General features: G+C 37.4%; 1 protein-coding gene across 1 annotated transcript in view; it reads left to right on the top strand.

Annotated features, from left to right (window-relative positions):
• The first annotated feature begins 1639 nt into the window (after positions 1 to 1639).
• The window catches only part of Septin1 (Septin 1), a 178489-nt gene continuing 160795 nt past the window's right edge, over positions 1640 to 19333 (top strand). Inside the window, exon 1 of the mRNA XM_090384445.1 lies at positions 1640 to 1734. Within this exon, the coding sequence (XP_090240571.1) occupies positions 1714 to 1734 (21 nt within the window). The 5' untranslated portion in view covers positions 1640 to 1713. The remainder of the gene's footprint in view (positions 1735 to 19333) is intronic.

Raw genomic sequence — 19333 nt, 5'->3', positions numbered from 1 at the left:
TAATGAATTGAAGAAAGGGGTGCGCTTACGAAGAAAGGCTTAAGTTTGCAAATTACAGTGTCTGGAGACTACGCACCAGCGAGGTGATCTGATAGAGGTGTATAAAGCCTTGAATGGTTTAAGCATGCTCAATGCTGATGGGATTCTTCCTCTAGCTCAGAAAAATCACCTGAGAGGGCATAAATTCAAATTGAGGAAAGACAGATGTAGGATAGGCGTGCGGAAATTTGCCTTTAGCCAGCGGGTGGTTGGTTGGTGGAACAGACTTCCATCCCTTGTGGTGGAGGTTGATAGCCTAAATAAGTTTCAGGCTCAGCTGGACAGGTATTTTGAACGAACAGAGGGGTGAAGTGGAAGTGTTTTTTTTTTTTTTTTTTTTTTTGGCTGATGCTGCATAAGCTTGCTTTCTTGCATCAAATGCCTCTACTAATGCTAATGCTAATGCTAATGAATCTTACTCTTGCTCAGACTAAGAACCTGAGCTGGGGCACAGTTTCAAATTGAGGAAAGATAGTTGTAGAATAGATTTTCGGAAATTTTCCTTTAGCCAGCGGGTAGTTGATTGGTGGAACCAGCTTCCATCTTTTGTTATGGAAGCTAATAACCTAAATAAATTTAAGGGTGAGCTGGACAGGCATTTGGAACGAATGGAGGGATGAAATGGGAGGGTTTTTTTTTTTTTTTTTTTGGCTGATGCTGCATAAGCTTGCTTCCTTGCATCTAATGGTATATATATATATATATATTGGCGTGGAGGTTTGTACTTTTGCACTATGTTGTAGTTGCTGCGTAAAAAAACGGAGAAGGCATCCGACTTAAAATATTTCCTCTGGTTCCCTACCTTTTCTATTAATATTTTAGGACGGTTTTAATCAAATACCAAAGTGATGCACTGAAAAAGCGATCCCGAATGTCATAGAACCATAGAAAGGATTATGTTGTAAATTTTTTTTTAAAATATATTCTTAATATTTGATAAAATATTTAGATAATGCTATTTCTTTATTTAGAAATAATTATTACCTTATTTAATTTAAATAATTATATTTTTTAACAACTTAAAAAAATTAGTTAGTTGGAATGCGCCTCTAGGACCTCCGCGTACTTGGTGACCACTTAGGTTTGCCTAATGGATGGGTCGGCTCTTTTTTTATACGAATTAATGGACGGGCCGGCGTTGCCTTTTAGACGAACCGAGTGGAATCCAAAATTTGAGTTTTTGAATAAGTTAATTGCTTGAATAAATTTTTGAAAACATCGAATGCATGAAGTACTGAGCAGAGTACCTCCTCCAAGCACCTTCATACCATTAATTTGTTCCTGCAAATAGGGCGATGTACATCGTTCCGAAACATTACGTTGTTTTTTAATTACTTATCTGGATTAATCTAATTTTTCACTTGTAATGTTATATTATATTTGTCATTAGTTCACAGAAGATGAACTATCGAATTTGGACATGTATTTTAATTTTTTGCCATTTCCAAAAAATTAGGCTACCCACCACAGTGCCATGTGTAACTTCCTGTTTTGACCTTTGATAAGATATACAGTACCTTTCGTATTTTGTGGGGTTGACGTTTTTGTAATGGCGGTACTTTAGAACAATGTGCTTCCTGTAGGCAGTATATAATATCTACTCAAGACTTACATTGAGTATATTATTATTTTTTCTTCAACAAATTACATATATTTTTTGCCAGTTAATCCATAATGACTGCAGAACCAAGACAAGTAAGTTTTATTATCTGTGTTTGACAGCTGTACGGCACTCTTCAGAATAACAGTTATATTTTCATGTCGAAAGGTGGGGTTTTAGCAATCGGGTATTTTGTTTCTGTAACTTACGATGAAAATAATGTAAATATTTATTTATTTTTGATTTTACAGGTATAATTTTTAAATTCTGTTTCACTTACTTTTCGGGAAAGAAAAATCAAAATGGTTGATATGCGAAAATAAATTCAGATTGAAAAATATTAAATGGATCTTGTAAGATTTCATTCTTAGAACAAAGTACAAATACACAGTGATAGCAAGACGTATGCCCTCTCAATACGTTAAGCTTGCAAAAAAAAAAAAAAAAAAAATGTAAACATTTTCCTTTAGATTTTCTTTATTGATCTCGTATGTAATACCCGTAAAATCAGGGAGAGGGACACAAAGAGCAGAACTTTCACTCGATTTTTGGCATTATTTATTTAAAATTTTTTTCGTTATTTCATTCCTTTTTACAATACCGAAAGTTTGCGGTTAAAGTGATTGGAACTTCAGGAGTCCACACTGAGAGGTGGACCCTGTAGAACATGCTTCACTGGGTCAGCCAGCCTTTCCTGGACCCAGTCGCACTCCAGTTCTACGGTGCCCATCTCTGTGTGTCCTGAAGGTCTTATCCAGTGGCTAGTTATCCTATAGACAAAAAAGACATTTGCCTAGGGCTCCAATCAGGGGAGCCCCAAAATCTGTTTTAAAAACTCATTGCTGTTTTTTACTAATCTTTTAAAGTGATTTTTATCGGAAACTGAATTTCTACCTGTGAAGGTCAATTAACTTTTCTTGAAGATTAATTTGAAAATTACGTTTTTTTTTTCCAAAAATGTTTTTACCGATTTTAATAATTTTATTTTTAGTTCTTATGTTATATAATTTGTTTTTGTTGTCACAATAAAATTAAATTTAAAATGTTCTTTATTAGCTTTTTTCTTTAGATGGGAACCCCAAATTCCATTTTGCTTTGGGGCTCCATGAAGGTATAACATGCCAATGGGCCTATCACTAACCGGCCTGACGGAGGGAAGGGGGGGCAGACCAGGGAATCAGCTGTCCCAGGCTTGGCTTAAGAGCTAAGGATACCAAATTTGGGGAGGTACCAAAATTTGAAAGAGCAACAGGAGAAAAAAATTATCACTGTCATTCAACAAGAAACAAGTAAACATTTTAGTCTCCAAAGTGGTTAATTTTAATGTCATGAGCTACTCTCCTTGCTTTCGAATCATTCAGTACCTTAAAAATTGCAGAACAATAAATTTAAATGATTAATTTGTGTTATAAATTATGACCGCATTATAAATTTTAATTTCTAAATTTAAACGATAAATTGAACAGATAAATTTAAATGTCTGAATGTAATGCACTTGAAGATGGAGTTGGAATGATAGAGAAGGAAATTTTAGGGACCACTTTATCAACATTTTAGATAACACAAACTGATCACTGAAAGACAGGTTTGAGTTAATCTTAAAGCTGTCATTAATCGTAACTATTCCAATTTCTGTAAAGTTTGAATTATGCCACAGAAATTAGCGATGATGATATGCATAACGATTTTATGATTTAGAAATTCTGCTTATGGATGGTGATCAGAAAGGCATCTCTGGCAACGAATTATATAAAGAAATAAAATATTTTCAAAATCATTTTAAGAACAAACAATTCAGTTTAATTGAACAAACAGTTTGATAGCATTATTGGCAAATCTTTTTTTGGCTCTTGAGAATTCATGTAATGTTGCCAGTGTCAGTGTCCGTTGAACATCACAGTTTTTCAAAGACGGTGTTGATCAAAACTTATCTCTGTTCCACGGTGACATAAAATTGGTTGGATGAGCTGGCAGTTTATCAATTGAAGATGCTTTTGCTATGGATTTAGATTAGGATGAAATGATCCAAAGGTTTTTAGCTGTTGCAGCTGGAGAAAGTTAATCTTTGTACTTGAAATTTTAATGAGTATGTATTAATTAGTTACTTATTTATTAAATTTTAATGAATAAATTATTTTAAGATTTTAATAAAATGAAGAGAATGAAATAAAATTATATTAAAGAATTTATATTTTATTTTTCAGCTTACATAAATGGGCTGGGAGGCATGGGCACCAAATCAAAGTTGGCTTAGTGTGCAAAAACCCTTGGAGCCAACTTTGTCTTCCTTATATTCCTGCTAAGAGAATGTCATTGTAATGCAATTGCATTAGAGGCCAATTTGAAAATGCAAAATTCAGGATTTCTATAAAAGAGTGAAGAGAAAAAAAAACACTTGTAGCTTTTTTAGTGATTCTTAAAATTGTAATTTAAAGGGTACAGCTCTGCCTTTTTAAAGCACAATTTGCACAATTTGAAATGGAGTTAGAGGACTTAAAAATCAAGGACATGTGGAGTGCAAGACTAAAATGCCTTAAAACTGAAATTGAGGATTTGGAGAGGCAAAAGGCTGCCCATGCAATTTTACACAAATGGACGGTGATAGATGAGTAGAAAATGCAAGACCAAATTGTGTTCATGTGTGGAGTAGCTTACTGGACATGTATATAAATTTGAAAATATTTGCATTTGGACTTTTCAGTTTTTGGTTCGATGTTATTTCTGTGGGTAAATATTTTCGAACATGAACTATATTAAAAATAAATCAAGAAACCATCTGAATAATTAGTCTCTCAGCATGTTTAAAGATATAAATTATTGCATACTCAGCTGATGTTGAGAGACTCACTCAAGAAGTTCAGCAGTAAAAGTCACATTAATTTGTACCTAATTGGATGTTTGTTACATTTTTTTCAGTATTAATAAATAATATTTCAATATAGGGGCTTAGAGGGGAACAGGTATCCTGTGTGTTATCAGACACTCAGCCTAAAACACTGATGGATCCAATATCTCTCTATTACAGAAGATTTAGGAGAAGTCCGGTTGGCCTGCCTCCCTAAAATCCACTCATGCACACCTTCTCGATGGTAAGCCCTGTTACGTCACTTAGGTGGCAACGAACGTGTAGAGTGGTTCTCTTCAAGACGCCTGGTCAGCGTGAAGAGGAAAAGACCAAACCCTCCAGCAATGAGAGCACAACAATACAAATGGCCCTCAGTCCCCAGCAGCTTTCACTCTCCCTCTTACGGCAGCGAGAGGATCAGAGTGGAAGCAGAGGGTGCTAAGAATCTCTGGGTACGACCAGGCTGCCATGCACGGAAATTGAACTTAGCCTGTTATAACGTACGATCACTCATTGGTGAAGACAGGATATTAGAACTGGAAAAGGAATTAGAAAATGTGAATTGGAATATCATCTGTTTGGCTGAAAGAAGAAGAAGAAATGAATCACTTATAAGTTTATCAAGTGGAAATCTGCTGTACACCAATGGAAACAGTGAAAGGAGTGAAGGTGGAGTTGGGTTTCTGGTCCATAAAGATTTTAAAAACAACATTTTGGAATTCAAAAGTACATCACCAAGGGTGTCAAGACTAATACTCAAGATTTCTAAGAGGTACAAGCTAAAGATTATAATGATTTATGCACCAACATCGAGCCATGATGATGAAGAGGTTGAAGAAATGTACACTGAAATTGAGAGTCTTGTAGATGAGCAGAAAACCCACTACACTATTATCATGGGGGACTTCAATGCTAAGGTTGGAAAAAGGCAAAACAGCGCAGAAAGAGGAACTATAGGAAATTTTGGAATTGGTGAAAGAAATAAAAGAGGTGAAAGACTTGTGGAATTTGCAGAATCTCAAGGAATGTCAGTAATGAACACTTTTTTCAAGAAAAGGGTGAACAGAAAGTGGACATGGAAGAGTCCAAATGGATTAACAACTAATGAAATCGACTTCATCCTCACTAACAGAAGATATATTGTGAATGATGTTACCGTCCTGAATAAGGTAAATGTTGGAAGTGATCACAGAATGGTAAGATGTACACTTGATATAGATGTAGGAAAGGAAAGGAAAAAACTGACTCGAGTAAATAATACAAAGGTCTTTGAAATAACAGAGGAGGAGAAAAAGCAGTATGTACTGGAACTTAAGAACAAGTTTGAGCTTCTGCAGACTGCTCAGGACCAAGATATCGAGGAGGAATATTACAACTTTCTGAAAGTGATAAAGCCCAAGAAACCTATAGGGAAACAGAAATCCAAAGAAGAAAAAATTAGTCAAGAAACAATTGTCATGATGAACCAAAGACGACAAATGAAGAGCAAGAAAAACACTGACAGGGAGAAAATTGAGTATACTGAGTTATGCAAAGCCATTAGAAAGAGACTCAGAGAGGACATAAGAAGATTTAACACAAGAAAAGTAGAACAAGCATTAAGGGAAAACAAAGGATTTAAATCAGCAGCCATGAGCAGTAATACAGAAAGACAAATGATACGGAAACTGAAGAATAGCGATGGTGTACTTATAAACAGCAGAGAAGGCATAATTCAAATAGCAGAAGACTACTATAGAGAATTATACAAGGAGCGAGGGAAAGATACCAGCAGTGGGGAAGATGGATTGCAAAGTAGCAACACATACGACATACCCGATATTCTTCCTGATGAGGTAGAACATGCATTGAAGAAAATGAAGAATCGGAAAGCCCCGGGGGAGATGAAGTTACCGTAGAGTTGTTAAAATTGGGAGGAAGAGACATAACACAAAAACTGGCAAGGCTCTTCACAAAGTGTATTAGAAAAGGTGTGATGCCTAAGCAGTGGAATAATGCAATCATAGTTTTGCTGCATAAGAAAGGAGATAAATCAGAAATTGGAAATTATAGACCAATTAGCTTGTTATCCCATATCTACAAGTTGTTCACAAGGGTCATTACTAACAGATTAGAAAGAATACTTGATGAGAATCAACCGAAAGAGCAAGCTGGCTTTAGGATAGGATTCTCAACTATGGATCACCTTCACGTAATATCACAGCTAATGGAGAAAGCAAATGAATATAAAACACCATTATGCCTGGCATTTGTGGATTATGAAAAGGCATTTGACTCCATACAGCATAAGGCAATGTTTCGGGCACTGGAAAGACAAGGCATAGATACTCCATATATTATGATTTTGAAGAAAATATATGAGAGTGCTACATCCTTTATTAGACTAGACAAAGACAGTAGCAAATTTAAAATCGAGAAAGGAGTTCGACAAGGAGACACAATATCTCCGAAGCTGTTTACTGCTGCCCTTGAGGAAGCTTTCAGAAGATTAGACTGGTCGCAGAAAGGAGTCAATGTGAACGGAGAGTACCTAAACCATTTACGATTTGCAGATGACATTGTGGTCATAAGCCACGATCCCAAAAAATTAGAGGAAAATCTTAATCAGTTATGCACAGTTAGTAAGGATTTTGGACTAAAGATGAATATGGCTAAAACAAAAGTAATGATGAACAAATATGCCACGGAAAGGGAAATAATGATTGAAGGAGCAGTAATTGAAAAGGTGGAGTCATATACTTATCTGGGACAAGTTATTAGCTGTAATAATGATAAATGGCTGGAAGTCAAGAGAAGAATAAATTTTGGATGGATAGCATTCAGGAAATATAGTCACATACTGAAGAGCAATATCCCAGTTTGTCTGAAACGTAAAATAATGAATCAATGTATACTCCCCACCATGACTTATGGAAGTGAAACTTGGGCACTCACCAAAAGAATGGAAGAGAAGCTGAGAACTACACTGCAAAGAATGGAACGAATCATATTGGGAATCAGACTGTTAGATAAGAAGAGAAACACATGGATTAGGCAGCAAACTCAAGTAAAGGACATTCTTATCAAAACTAAAGAACTAAAATGGTCTTGGGCAGGACACATAGCTCGAAGACATGATGACAGATGGACTAAGAAAATAACAGAATGGTACCCAAGAGGAGCTAGAAGAAAACCTGGAAGACAAAGGCGGAGATGGATAGATGAAATTCATGAGTTTTCGAGTAGTAAATGGATGGCCAGTGCTCAAAACAGAAGGAACTGGAAAGTTGCTGGAGAGGCCTTCATCCTGCAGTGGATTGAAAATGGCTGATGATGATGATGATGATTTCAATATATATATTTTTTTTTTAATAAAACGCCTTCCCACTCTATTCCATTTCTTAAAAAATCCCCCCCTCCTCCCAGCTTGAGCTGATGTGTGGTTCTTCAGATTCTCTTTATTTTTAGATCAAAAATGGCTCTTTACTCAAAAAAGGTTGCCGTCCCCTGCTCTAGGAGGTATCTGGATCTGCTAGTGTATAATATTGTTGCTTCTACTATGCTAGCTAGTGACTGGAGCAGTGCTGTAGTCATAAAATTAGCAGAAGGTATACTCTGTGAATGTTGTATGTGCAGAGAGTATACTGTGCTTTTTTATCGAATTCCAGAGGGTATACAGCATATGCCCATGCGTGTGTGTGTATATAATTATACATATATTTGAATAGTGTTTAAAATAGTTGTAAGCGGAATCTTTCATAATAAAATAGTACAGCATATATCAGAGGCAGCAAAAAGCATATTCCTCTACATGATGCTTGAAATATAACCATATAAATAAGAATAAGAGTTAAAATAAAATAATGCCAGCAGTATGGTACGACAAGAGCGAAAATAATCAAAATTAAACCTAAATCGAACCGGGGGGGGGAAGAGAAGGGTAATATATACACAAACAAAATTTACAGCATATTTACTTATTATATATATATGGCATATATATTAAAAATAAGAAAACTTAAGTATTGCCTAAGAATCCAATTCTAATAAATTTATTTTTTAATTTTCAGCGAATATTTAATAATATTTGTTTTTTTCAAGTCTTTCAAAAACGAGAAGGTATATGCTATTCACTTAAAAAAAAAAATCCAGAGTGTAAAAGGCTTATACCCTCCACTACAGCCCTGGACTGGAGATAGTCTAAGTTGTTTGAATGTGAGGACATTTTCAAGGAGTTAGTTATATTCTTGTTGTGTGTGTGTATATACATCATAACCAAAAATTTCATTAACTTACCTGCAAAAAGATCTAAATCTCCCAAACAAATCTTTATTTGTTTCACAAGTATACATGATCTCAATTCCAGTCTCAGTAATGTTCATTTTAATGTACAATTTTCCAAGCTCCACTTTTTCTGATAGTCCCCATTATCAGTTGCCTCAACCACTGTTCAGTTGCCTAACTGTTTGTGCTATGATTCTTTTCACTCCAAAGGTGGTATTTGTGAATATGTTCACTTCAGTATTCCTTGTCAGAGAATTACAAATTTGGAATCTTCTCTTTTTGATCTCCTCCCCATTCTGTCAAATGTTACTTCTATCATTCTTCCAACTCCAGTAATGACACTGAACTCTTTGACCACCTTTCTTTGAAACTCAACTTTCTCCACTCTAGCATTCCTAAGCATGAGATAATTTTCCTTGGTGATTTTAACATTGACAACTCCATTTGGTTTTAGTTTTCTGGTTACATGGACCCAGTTGGTCAAGAATCTGAGACTTTGCAATTGTAAAGTGGCATAGCTTGCTTATTTACCTACTGCAATACCAGATAGTCCTAGTCACATGTTGAACACTTGATCTTTTTCTTGCCCAAATATGTGGTTAATGTTAATGGTCCTCTAGGCACTTTGGATCACAACTTGACTATCATCTCGCCTCCAGTGGGGCCTCTCTATCTCATATGCACATTCCCATCCTTGTTTTTCATTACATGAATGAAGAGTGGGATGAACTGCATGATTTCTGTTCTTTTCCTTGCTTGGTCAGGTTACCATTTTAAATCTTCTGATCCCAATGTTTGCTTAGATTGTATTAGTGAAATAATTTTTGTAGGGACAAAAACTTTTAGCATTAGTAGAAGCATATGATGGAAGAAAGTAATCTTATACAGCATCGCCCAAAAAAAAAAAAAAAATTCCTTCCCATTTCACCCATCCATTAAATCCAAATGTTTGTCAAGTTCTGCCTTGAATTTATTTAAACTGTCCACTTCCACAATTGCAGATGGAAGTTTGTTCCAGCAATCAACCACCTAGCATTAGCATTAGTAGAGGCATTTGATGCAAGAAAGCAACCTTTTGCAGCATCAGCCAAAAAAAAAAAAAAAAATAAATAAATAAAAAATAACCACTTCCACTTCACCCCTCTGTTTGTTCAAAATACCTGTCCAGCTGAGCCTTAAACTTATTTAGGCTATCAACTTCCACGACAAGGGATGAAAGTCTGTTCCACCAACCAACCACCCGCTGGCTAAAGGCAAATTTCCTCACGTCTATCCTACCTCAATTTGAATTTATGCCCTCTCAGGTGATTATTCTGAGCAAGAGGAAGAATCCCATCAGCATTGAGCATGCTCAAACCATTCAAGGCTTTATACACCTCTATCAGATCACCTCTCTGGTGCCTAGTCTCCAGACACTAATTTGCAAAACTTAAGCCTTTCTTCGTAAGAGCACCCCTTTGTTCCATTCACTAATCTTGTTGCCCTTCTCTGTTCCAGCATCTCTACATCCTTCTTGAAATGAGGCCTCCAGACCTGTATACAGTACTCTAGGTGTGGTCTGACCATTGCCTTATACAAGGGAATAATCACCTCCTTATCCCTGCTAGAAAAATTCCTATATATCATCGACAATACACCATGAGCTACTCTTGCAGCCCGTCTGCACTGGTCAGAAAACTTCATATCTGCCTGCACAACCACCTCCAGGTCCCTTTCATTCTCTACCACTGTCAGTGCACTACCCCAGAGTTGATACATTGCTCTGGGGTTGCTGTTTCCCATATGTAGCACTTTACATTTGTCAATGTTAAACTTCATTTGCCACCTCTCAGCCCATCTGTTCAACCTTTCCAGATCCTGTTGCAGTAGCATAGTGTCAGTAGTGTCTTTGACAACCCTGCCAACCTTTGTATCATCTGCAAACTTGGACATTAAGCTTGATATACCATCATCAATATCATTTATAAATACAGAAAACAATAATGGACCCAATACTGAACCCTGAGGGACTCCACTAATAACATTAGTCCATTAATTACCACTCTCTGTCTTCCCCCCTCAACCACCCCTTTAACCATAGCAGCAATTTGCCTCCAATGCCACACTGCTCCAATTTGTGCAGCAGTCTTCCATGTGCAACAGTATCAAAAGCCTTTTCCTGCATCCAGTTGTTTTGTGACTGCATCATAGTATCCAATCAAATTGGTCAGGCAAGACTTCTCCTTAACAAAACCATGCTGTGTCCGAGCTATAACTGAAGTCTCGTCTAGATGATCCTGCAGTGCTTCTTTAACCAGTGCCTCCATTAATTTTCCGGGAACAGAAGTTAAACTAACAGGTCTATAATTACTTGTGTCGCCCTTTGATCCTCCTTTGTGAATTGGGGTCACATTTGCACATCTCCAGCCCATGGGTACTTCCCCTGAGTCCAAGGAAGCTCTCATAATTATGGCTAAGGGTTTTCTTACTTCCTTTGCTGCCTCCTTTAATATAACTGGATAGATCCCATCCACCCCAGGTGCCTTTCTTGTATTTATCTTCAACAATTTCTCCTCCACTTTACTCTCAGTTATTACAAGATTCTCTAGCTTACTGCCAGAGTTGAATACACCTCTAGTATCCCCTTCGCTGAATAACTCCTCGTGTGTGAATGTCGATGCAAAATATTCATTTAGTTTGTTAGCTACCTGAGCAGGCTCATCAACAGTTGACCCATCGATATCAAGTGGACCAATCTGATTCATCCCCTTCTAGAGTTTACATAAGTAAAGAACTCTGCTGTTTTTCTTTGCATCCCTTGCCAAAGATTTCTCGTAATCTGCCTTCGCCTGCCTAACCTCCTTTGTAACTTGGTTACAGATCAACTTGTATCTATCATAGGCTTCTGTGTCACGTGTTAATTTGTATGTATCCCATGCATTTTTCTTCTCTGCCATATGTCTCATTAGTTCATCTGACATCCACTTAGGCCTAAACCTTGAACAATATTTCTTAGTTGGTATGTAAAGCCTAGTAGCTTTCAAGATAAGTTCTTTGAATGCTTCCCATTTTGAATTTGCTGTTGGTAACCTCATCAGTTGGTCCCCCTGTATAGAATTTAAATACTGTCTCAGTCCATCGTAGTCGCCTTTACGAAAGCAGTAGCCCTTCCCTTTACCCCTAATGGTAGTTACCTCCCTGAGTAAATCCCACTTCAGCACACTGTGATCACTGCCACCTAGTGGTTCATTTACCTGCAGATTCTTAATGCATGAAGAATCACTACTGATAATCAAATCAAGAGTATTACTCCCTCTAGTTGCCTCCCGAACATGCTGATGTAGAAAACAATCATCCAATAAATCCACAAAACCCTTGCTAGTGTGTGAGTGACCATCCCCCAAATTCCAGTCAATATCTGGGAAATTAAAATCTCCCATTATAAGACTCTCTGATTTACTGGCCCACTCTATTTCCCTGTACAGTTTCTTATTATACTCATCAGAGTCATTAGGCCTACAGCACCTGCTGGCTAAAGGCAAGTTTCTGCACATCTATTCTACTACTGTCTTTCCTCAATTTGAATTTGTCTCCTCAGGCTGGGCAACAGGAAGAATCTCACCAGCATTGAGCTTGCTAAAACTATTCAAGGCCTTATACATCTCAATCAGATCACCCCGCAGGTGCCTAGTCTCTATACACTGAAATTTGCAGAACTCAAGCCCTTTTTCGTAAGAGCAACCCTTTGTTCCATTCATCAATCTTGTTGCCTTTCTCTGTAGTCGTTCAAGCAATTCTGAAAATGAGGCCTCCAGACCTGTATACAGTACTCAAGGTTTGGCCTGACCATTGCCTTATAGAAGGGGATATTCACCTCCTTATCCCTGCTAGAAACATTTCTGTATATCACTGACAAGATGTCATGAGCTATTCTTGCAGACTGTCTGCACTGCACAGAAAACTTCATATCTGAAGTTTTAACATTTGTCAATGTTAAAACTTCAGTTGCCACCTCTCAGCCCATCTGCTCAACTTTTCTACATCCTTTGGCAGTAGTGCACTGTCATTAACAACCTTGCAACCTTCGTATCATCTGCAAACTTGGACATTAAGCCTGATATACCTTCATCAGTGTCATTAATAAATACAGAAAACAACAATGGTCCAACACAGAACCCCGGGGAATTTTACTGATAGCATTAATCTACGAAGAGCAGTGTCCAGTAGCGTAGCTACCCTTTCTCGGGCCCGGAGGCAAAGAACTTGTTCGGGCCCCTACTTAATTAATGACATTTGCAAAAAGAGGAGACAGCCAAAGATGGCGGGCCCCTAAAGGGCCCGGGCCCAGAGGCAATTGCCTTGCCTGCCTGCCTGCCTACATGGAAGCTACGCCACTGGCAGTGTCCATTGATTACCACTCAACCACCCATTTATCCATTGTAGCAACTTTCCCTTAATGCCATACTCCTCTGATTTGTACAGTAGTCTTCCATGTGCAACGGTATCAAAAGCTTTAATAAAAAAAGTATATGATATCAAAATTATTATTTGCATCCAGTTCCTTTGTGACCACATCACAGTATCCAGTCAAACTGGTCAGACAGGACTTACCCTTAAAAAATCCATGCTGTGTCTGAACTATAACTGCAGTCTTGTCTAGATGATTCTGCAGTGCTTCTTTAACCAGTGCCTCCATTAATTTCCCTGGAACAGAAGTTAAACTCTGTCTAATTACTTTGGCAGTATCAAACTGTCATTAACAACCTTGCAACCTTCGTATCATCTGCAATCTTGGACATTAAGCCTGATATACCTTCATCAGTGTCATTAATAAATACAGAAAACAACAATGGTCCAATACAAAACCGTGGGGGACCCAGGGTTCTGTGTTGTACCATTTTATTAACTTTTATTATTCTCAAAATTTATTCTTGTCTTTTTTCTCATAAAAAAAGATTTTACCTCTATGCTTATTTTCGATGACACCCATATTTCTAGACATGATCACATGTCTGTGTTAGGGATTACCCTGACTTCTTATCCCTTTTGGCATACACACATCACAAATATTGCTCCCTCTGCACTTAAAGAAAAAAAAAATATATTTTACTCTCCATTTTACTTTTCTTCTAAACAACCATTCACTCTGCAAATGGCAAATCTACCTTATTGTAGAATATTGTTTACACATCTGAAATGGGGCTCCCTAAACCTTTTTCAAGTTTCGTTTCTTGACTCCATTATAAAGAGGGCAGTTAGGCTAATTAATGATCCATCTCATATGAAGTTTATCCAGTCTTTGTCTAACAGAAGTTCAGTTTCTGCTGTATACTTTTTTCTTTAGATACCTCCATGGACACTATTCTGAATTAGAATCTGTAATTTCCCCCACTAGCTTCCAAACCAGTCTGAATATGTGCTACAAATAGTCTGCATCCATTCACTGTCCAACTCCAAACTCACATAACCAAGTTTTCTTCTTCCTCATTTATCCCTACATCTGTTTTTTGAAACAACCTTCCTTCAAATATATTTCACAGTGACTACAGTTTACAGAAATTCCTGTTTGCTGTCAACTAATGTTTCTTGTGTTCTTATCCTTAAACACATACACAGTAATAAAAACTGTAGTTGCTAATTGAGGTGTTGACATGGGAAAGGTAGTAAGTGCTAAAAATTTGACTTTTCATTTTTTGCATGGAAAAGGTAGTAAATTGCCAATGCCAGTAGCAACAGAGAAAGTAGTTAGTCCATAAGTTTCAACCTGTTTTGTATTACTTATGGACTGACTACTTTCTCTGTGCTACTGGCATTGGCAATTTACTACCTTTTCCATGCAAAAAATGAAAAGTCAAATTTTTTTTGTCACTTACCTTTCCCATGTCAATGCCTCAATTAATACCTTTTATGTTTGGGATGCCCATAAAAAAATAAGTGTGGTTTATATGGAAAATGGAGGATATTCTCATAGCATGAGATTATGCTCCACAGTTAACCTCAAAGTAAAGACCATCAAAATTATTTTGTTGTTCTCAATGCTTTTCATATTCTTTCACATTGGGTCCCATAGGTCTGTCCTAGGTTTTAGTAACCTTTTATTTCCACATATCTCTAGTTTCGGTAGTTCAAGCCATTCTAATCCAGTAGCCATTTCAACAGATAAGCCATCCTTATGGATCTCTGGGTTTTTCTGTATTATCTTTACAAATTTTCCCATTTTCTAAGGTTTTTATTAATGGTCTGTCTGGGTAATAATGAGTAATAACATGATTTATACTTTTTTTTAACTTAAGTAGGATTTTTAACAGTGACTGTCTTCTTTGTCAGTGCCATTCCTCCTCCACCCACCAGAAATGTTGCCTAATAATTTCATTAACCTGGTCATAATAATATTACTATTTTTATAATTAGGTATGTAATAATCCATGTAATTATATTTATCATAATTAACTTTTAACTTCGGTGCCATATAAGTTAGTGCAGCGTCGTTTCTATATACAGTGAACCACCCAAGTTGTGTAGTTGCAACATTATATAACATCTTTTATTGTGCATTCCTTTGCAGAAAGTTGCTATTTCATTATGCTTCGAATAAGTATAATGAAATAGCAAATGAAGAGGCTTATTTTGAAGGAATTCACAATATGAGATGTTACATAATGATGCCAGTGCACAACTTTGGTTGGTTTACTGTGTATAGAAATGATGCTGTTGCAATAACTTATGAAAACTCTTCTCGCAATCTGAGGCTTTTTATAGCCCTAAATCTTATATATATGCTTCTAACTTTAGCTATTATTATCCTAACCCACTCTGTAGGCCTGACAGTGAGAAAGTGACTTCTCAAAACATCACTTGTTTTTGTTTCTCTTGAAGTGTATTCGATGCAATTCCAATATTTTGCAAATTTTGTGGAACGTTGAATTTTGCCGCCATTTTTTATAGTATTGATATAGCAGTACTTGGAGGTTTCTATGTAGCATTGTAGTCAGTATTAGAAGAGTCTTATAAACTGTAATTTATAGCACTACATGCGTGTTTTAATAACTTAATTTTATCATATAGTCCGTAAATGTACGACATTAATATTAGTAGAGCTTTTAGTATTAGTGATTTCAGATATTGTAGATATACTATCGCAAATAGGTTGCTGCAGAGTTCAAATCATGTAGGTTGGCGATAGATAGATAAATTTATTATCTATTATAACTACTTAGAATTTACAAACGTAATGGTATAGCGTAATACATATGACTTAAACTTGATAGGAGATACAAAATACATGTACTGTATGCTCAATATGCAATACAGTCTAAGCTCTATATAACAACTCCTCCCACCAGGGGAATGAGAAAAACAGTCATTATATTAATCATTCATAAAATCAGCAACAAAACTAGTAAAAACTTAAACATTTAATGTTATTCTAATACAATAGTATAACGGGCGGAATTACTTAGCAAGTACAGGTCACTGTTGAAAAAAAGCCGTGAATTAGGGTTGAATTTGAAAGTGTCTGCAATTCTGCCCAGACACGATAGGAGGGAGTATATGATGAGAGCCTTGTCGATCAATTTGGCCCTGGAGGGATTGTGCAAGGCTCAAGGGGTAGAATTTTTTTCAGCTTGGACTGTACTTGTTAACAGGAGAGATTGCTTCTACAGGGATGGGATACACTTAAATAGAAAAGGTGCAAGAATTTTTGCTGATGCTGTCGAGGCAATGTCGGAAAACTGCTAGTTTGGGGAGGGATACAAGGACTAATAAATTAACAGTAGCCACTGGCAGAGATGGAAGTGATTCTTGCACTGCTTCTATTGAAATGAGCAGAAGCCTGAAAAACAAGATGCAGGATATTTCAGAGACAGCTGGGAGTCATTGCGGTACAAGTAAACACATGGGTTGTGTTAGGGTAGCTAGGAATAGAAACAGGTGCATGTATACCTGCGTGTACACCAATGCTAGGAGTTTGGTAAATGAATTTGAGGTATTGCTCAAAACATCAAAGGCAGATATTGTTGGGATATCAGAGATGTTGTGTCACACAGATATAAGGAATGCGGAACTGGAATTTGGGGAATACAATGTGTATAGAAAGGATAGACAGGACAGGAGGGGAGGAGGGGTTATGCTATTAGTTAAGAAACACATAAAATCCAAGGAAGTGAAGCCTGTCGACATCGATGGACAGGGCAGTGTCGAGTCAGTTTGGTGTGACATAAGCAGAGGGAAATCAAAATTGAGAGTAGGAGTGTGCTATAGGCTTAATGAGTCTGATGAGTATAATAAGGTATTGTACAGGGAAATAGAGTGGGCCAGTAAATCAGAGTCTTCTAAAGGGGGATTTTAATTTCCCAGATATTGACTGGAATTTGTGGGTTGGTCACTCACACACTAGCAAGACTTTTTGTGGATTTATTGGATGATTATTTTCTACATCAGCATGTTCGTGCGGCAACAAGAGGGAGCAATACTCTTGATCTGATTATCAGTAGTGATTCTTCATGCATTAAGAATCTGCAGATAAATGAACCACTAGGTGGCAGTGATCAGTGTGTTGAAGTGGGATTTACTCAACGAGGTAACTACCATCAGAGGTAAAGGGAAGGGCGCCTCCGTAGCCAGGTGGGAAGGAGCAGCAGTGCGTAGCACACGCTTCTTGATTAGACCGGGGTTCGAGCCCGTCACCACCAAATACGGAGGATGCGGAAAGGTCAAGGAATGACCACCGCATATCCCGGAGCAATATGGCCTTAGTTGCTAATGCCCCTAAAAACCAAATAACTAACTAACTAACTAACTAGGTAAAGGGAAGGGTTTTTGTTTTCGTAAAGGCGACTATGATGGTCTGAGACAGTATTTAAATTCTATACAGTGGGACCAACTGATGATGTTACCAACAGCAAACTCAAAATGGGAAGCATTCGAGGAACTAATCTTGGAAGCTACCAGGCTTTACATACCAACTAAGAAATATTGTTCAAGGTTTAGGCCTAAATGGTTGTCAGATGAACTAATGAGACATGTGGCAGAGAAGAAAAATGCATGGAATACATACAAATTAATGGGTAACATGGAAGCCTATGATAGATATAAGTTGGTCTGTAACCAAGTCACAAAGGAGATTAGGCAGGCAAAGGCAGACTACGAAAAATCCTTGGCAAAGGATGCAAAGAAAAACAGAAAAGAGTTCTTTACCTATTTAAACTCAAGAAGGAAAGGGATGAATCAGATTGGTCCACTGGATATTGATGGTTCAACAGTTGAGGATCCTGCTCAGGTGGCTAACAATCTAAACGAGTATTTTGCATCTGCATTCACGCATGAGGAGTTATTCAGGAAGGAGAATGACGTAGGTAAAGTAAACATTGGCAGTGAGCTAGATGATTTTGTAATAACTGAGAGGAAAGTGGAGGAGAGATTGTTGAGGATAAACATAAAAAAGGCACCTGGGGTGGATGGGATCTATCCAGTTATATTAAAGGAGGCAGCAAAGGAAGTAAGCAAACCCCTAGCCATAATTATGAGAGCTTCTTTGGACTCAGGGGAGGTACCCATAGACTGGAGATGTGCAAATGTAACCCCACTTCACAAAGGAGGATCAAAGGCTGACACAAGTAATTATAGACCTGTTAGTTTAACTTCTGTTCCAGGTAAATTAATGGAGGCACTGGTTAAAGAAGCACTGCAGGATCATCTAGACAAGAACTCAGTTATAGCTCAGACGCAGCATGGTTTTGTTAAGGGCAGGTTTTGCCTGACCAATTTGATTGGATACTATGATGTAGTCACAAAAGAACTGGATGCAGGGAATAACTTTGATATTAGCATTGGCATTAGTAGAGGCATTTGATATTATATATTTGGATCTTAGAAAGGGTTTTGATACTGTTGCACATGGAAGACTGCTGCACAAATTGGAGCAGTGTGGCATTGGAGGCAAATTGCTGCTATGGATAAGGGGATGGTTGAGTGGCAGAAGACAGAGAGTGGTAATCAATGGACACTGCTGAACGTGGACTAATGTTATTAGTGGAGTTCCTCAGGGTTCAGTGTTGGGTCCGTTGTTGTTTTTGGTGTTTATGAATGATATTGATGATGGTATATCAAGTTTAATGTCTAAGTTTGCAGATGATACAAAGGTTGGCACGGTTTTTAAAGACACTACTGACGCTATGCTGCTGCAACAGGATCTGGAAAGGTTGAACAGATGGGCTGAGAGGTGGCAAATGAATTAGCATTAGCATTAGTAGAGGCATATGATGCAAGAAAGCAAGCTTATTCAGCATCAGCCAAAAAAAAAAAAAAAAAAAAAAACCACTCCCATTTCACCCCTCCGTTCGTTCGAAATACCTGTCCAGTTGAGCTTTAAATTTGTTTAGGCTATCAACTTCAACAACAAGTAATGGAAGTCGGTTCCACCAACCAACCACCCGCTGGCCAAAGGCAAATTTCCGCACATCTATCCGACATCCGTCCTTCCTCAATTTGAATTTATGCCCTCTGAGGTGATAGTCTGAGCAAGATGAAGAATCCCATTGGCATTGAGCATGCTCAAACCATTCAAAGCCTTATACACCTCTATCAGATTGCCTCACCGGTGCCTA

This window comes from Mastigoproctus giganteus, chromosome 1 (assembly GCF_048544385.1).
Source record: "Mastigoproctus giganteus isolate SK-2022 chromosome 1, ASM4854438v1, whole genome shotgun sequence".
Lineage (NCBI taxonomy): Eukaryota > Metazoa > Arthropoda > Arachnida > Uropygi > Thelyphonidae > Mastigoproctus > Mastigoproctus giganteus.
The sequence above is the reverse complement of the archived record's forward strand: the minus strand, read 5'-3'. Positions and strand labels throughout refer to the sequence as shown.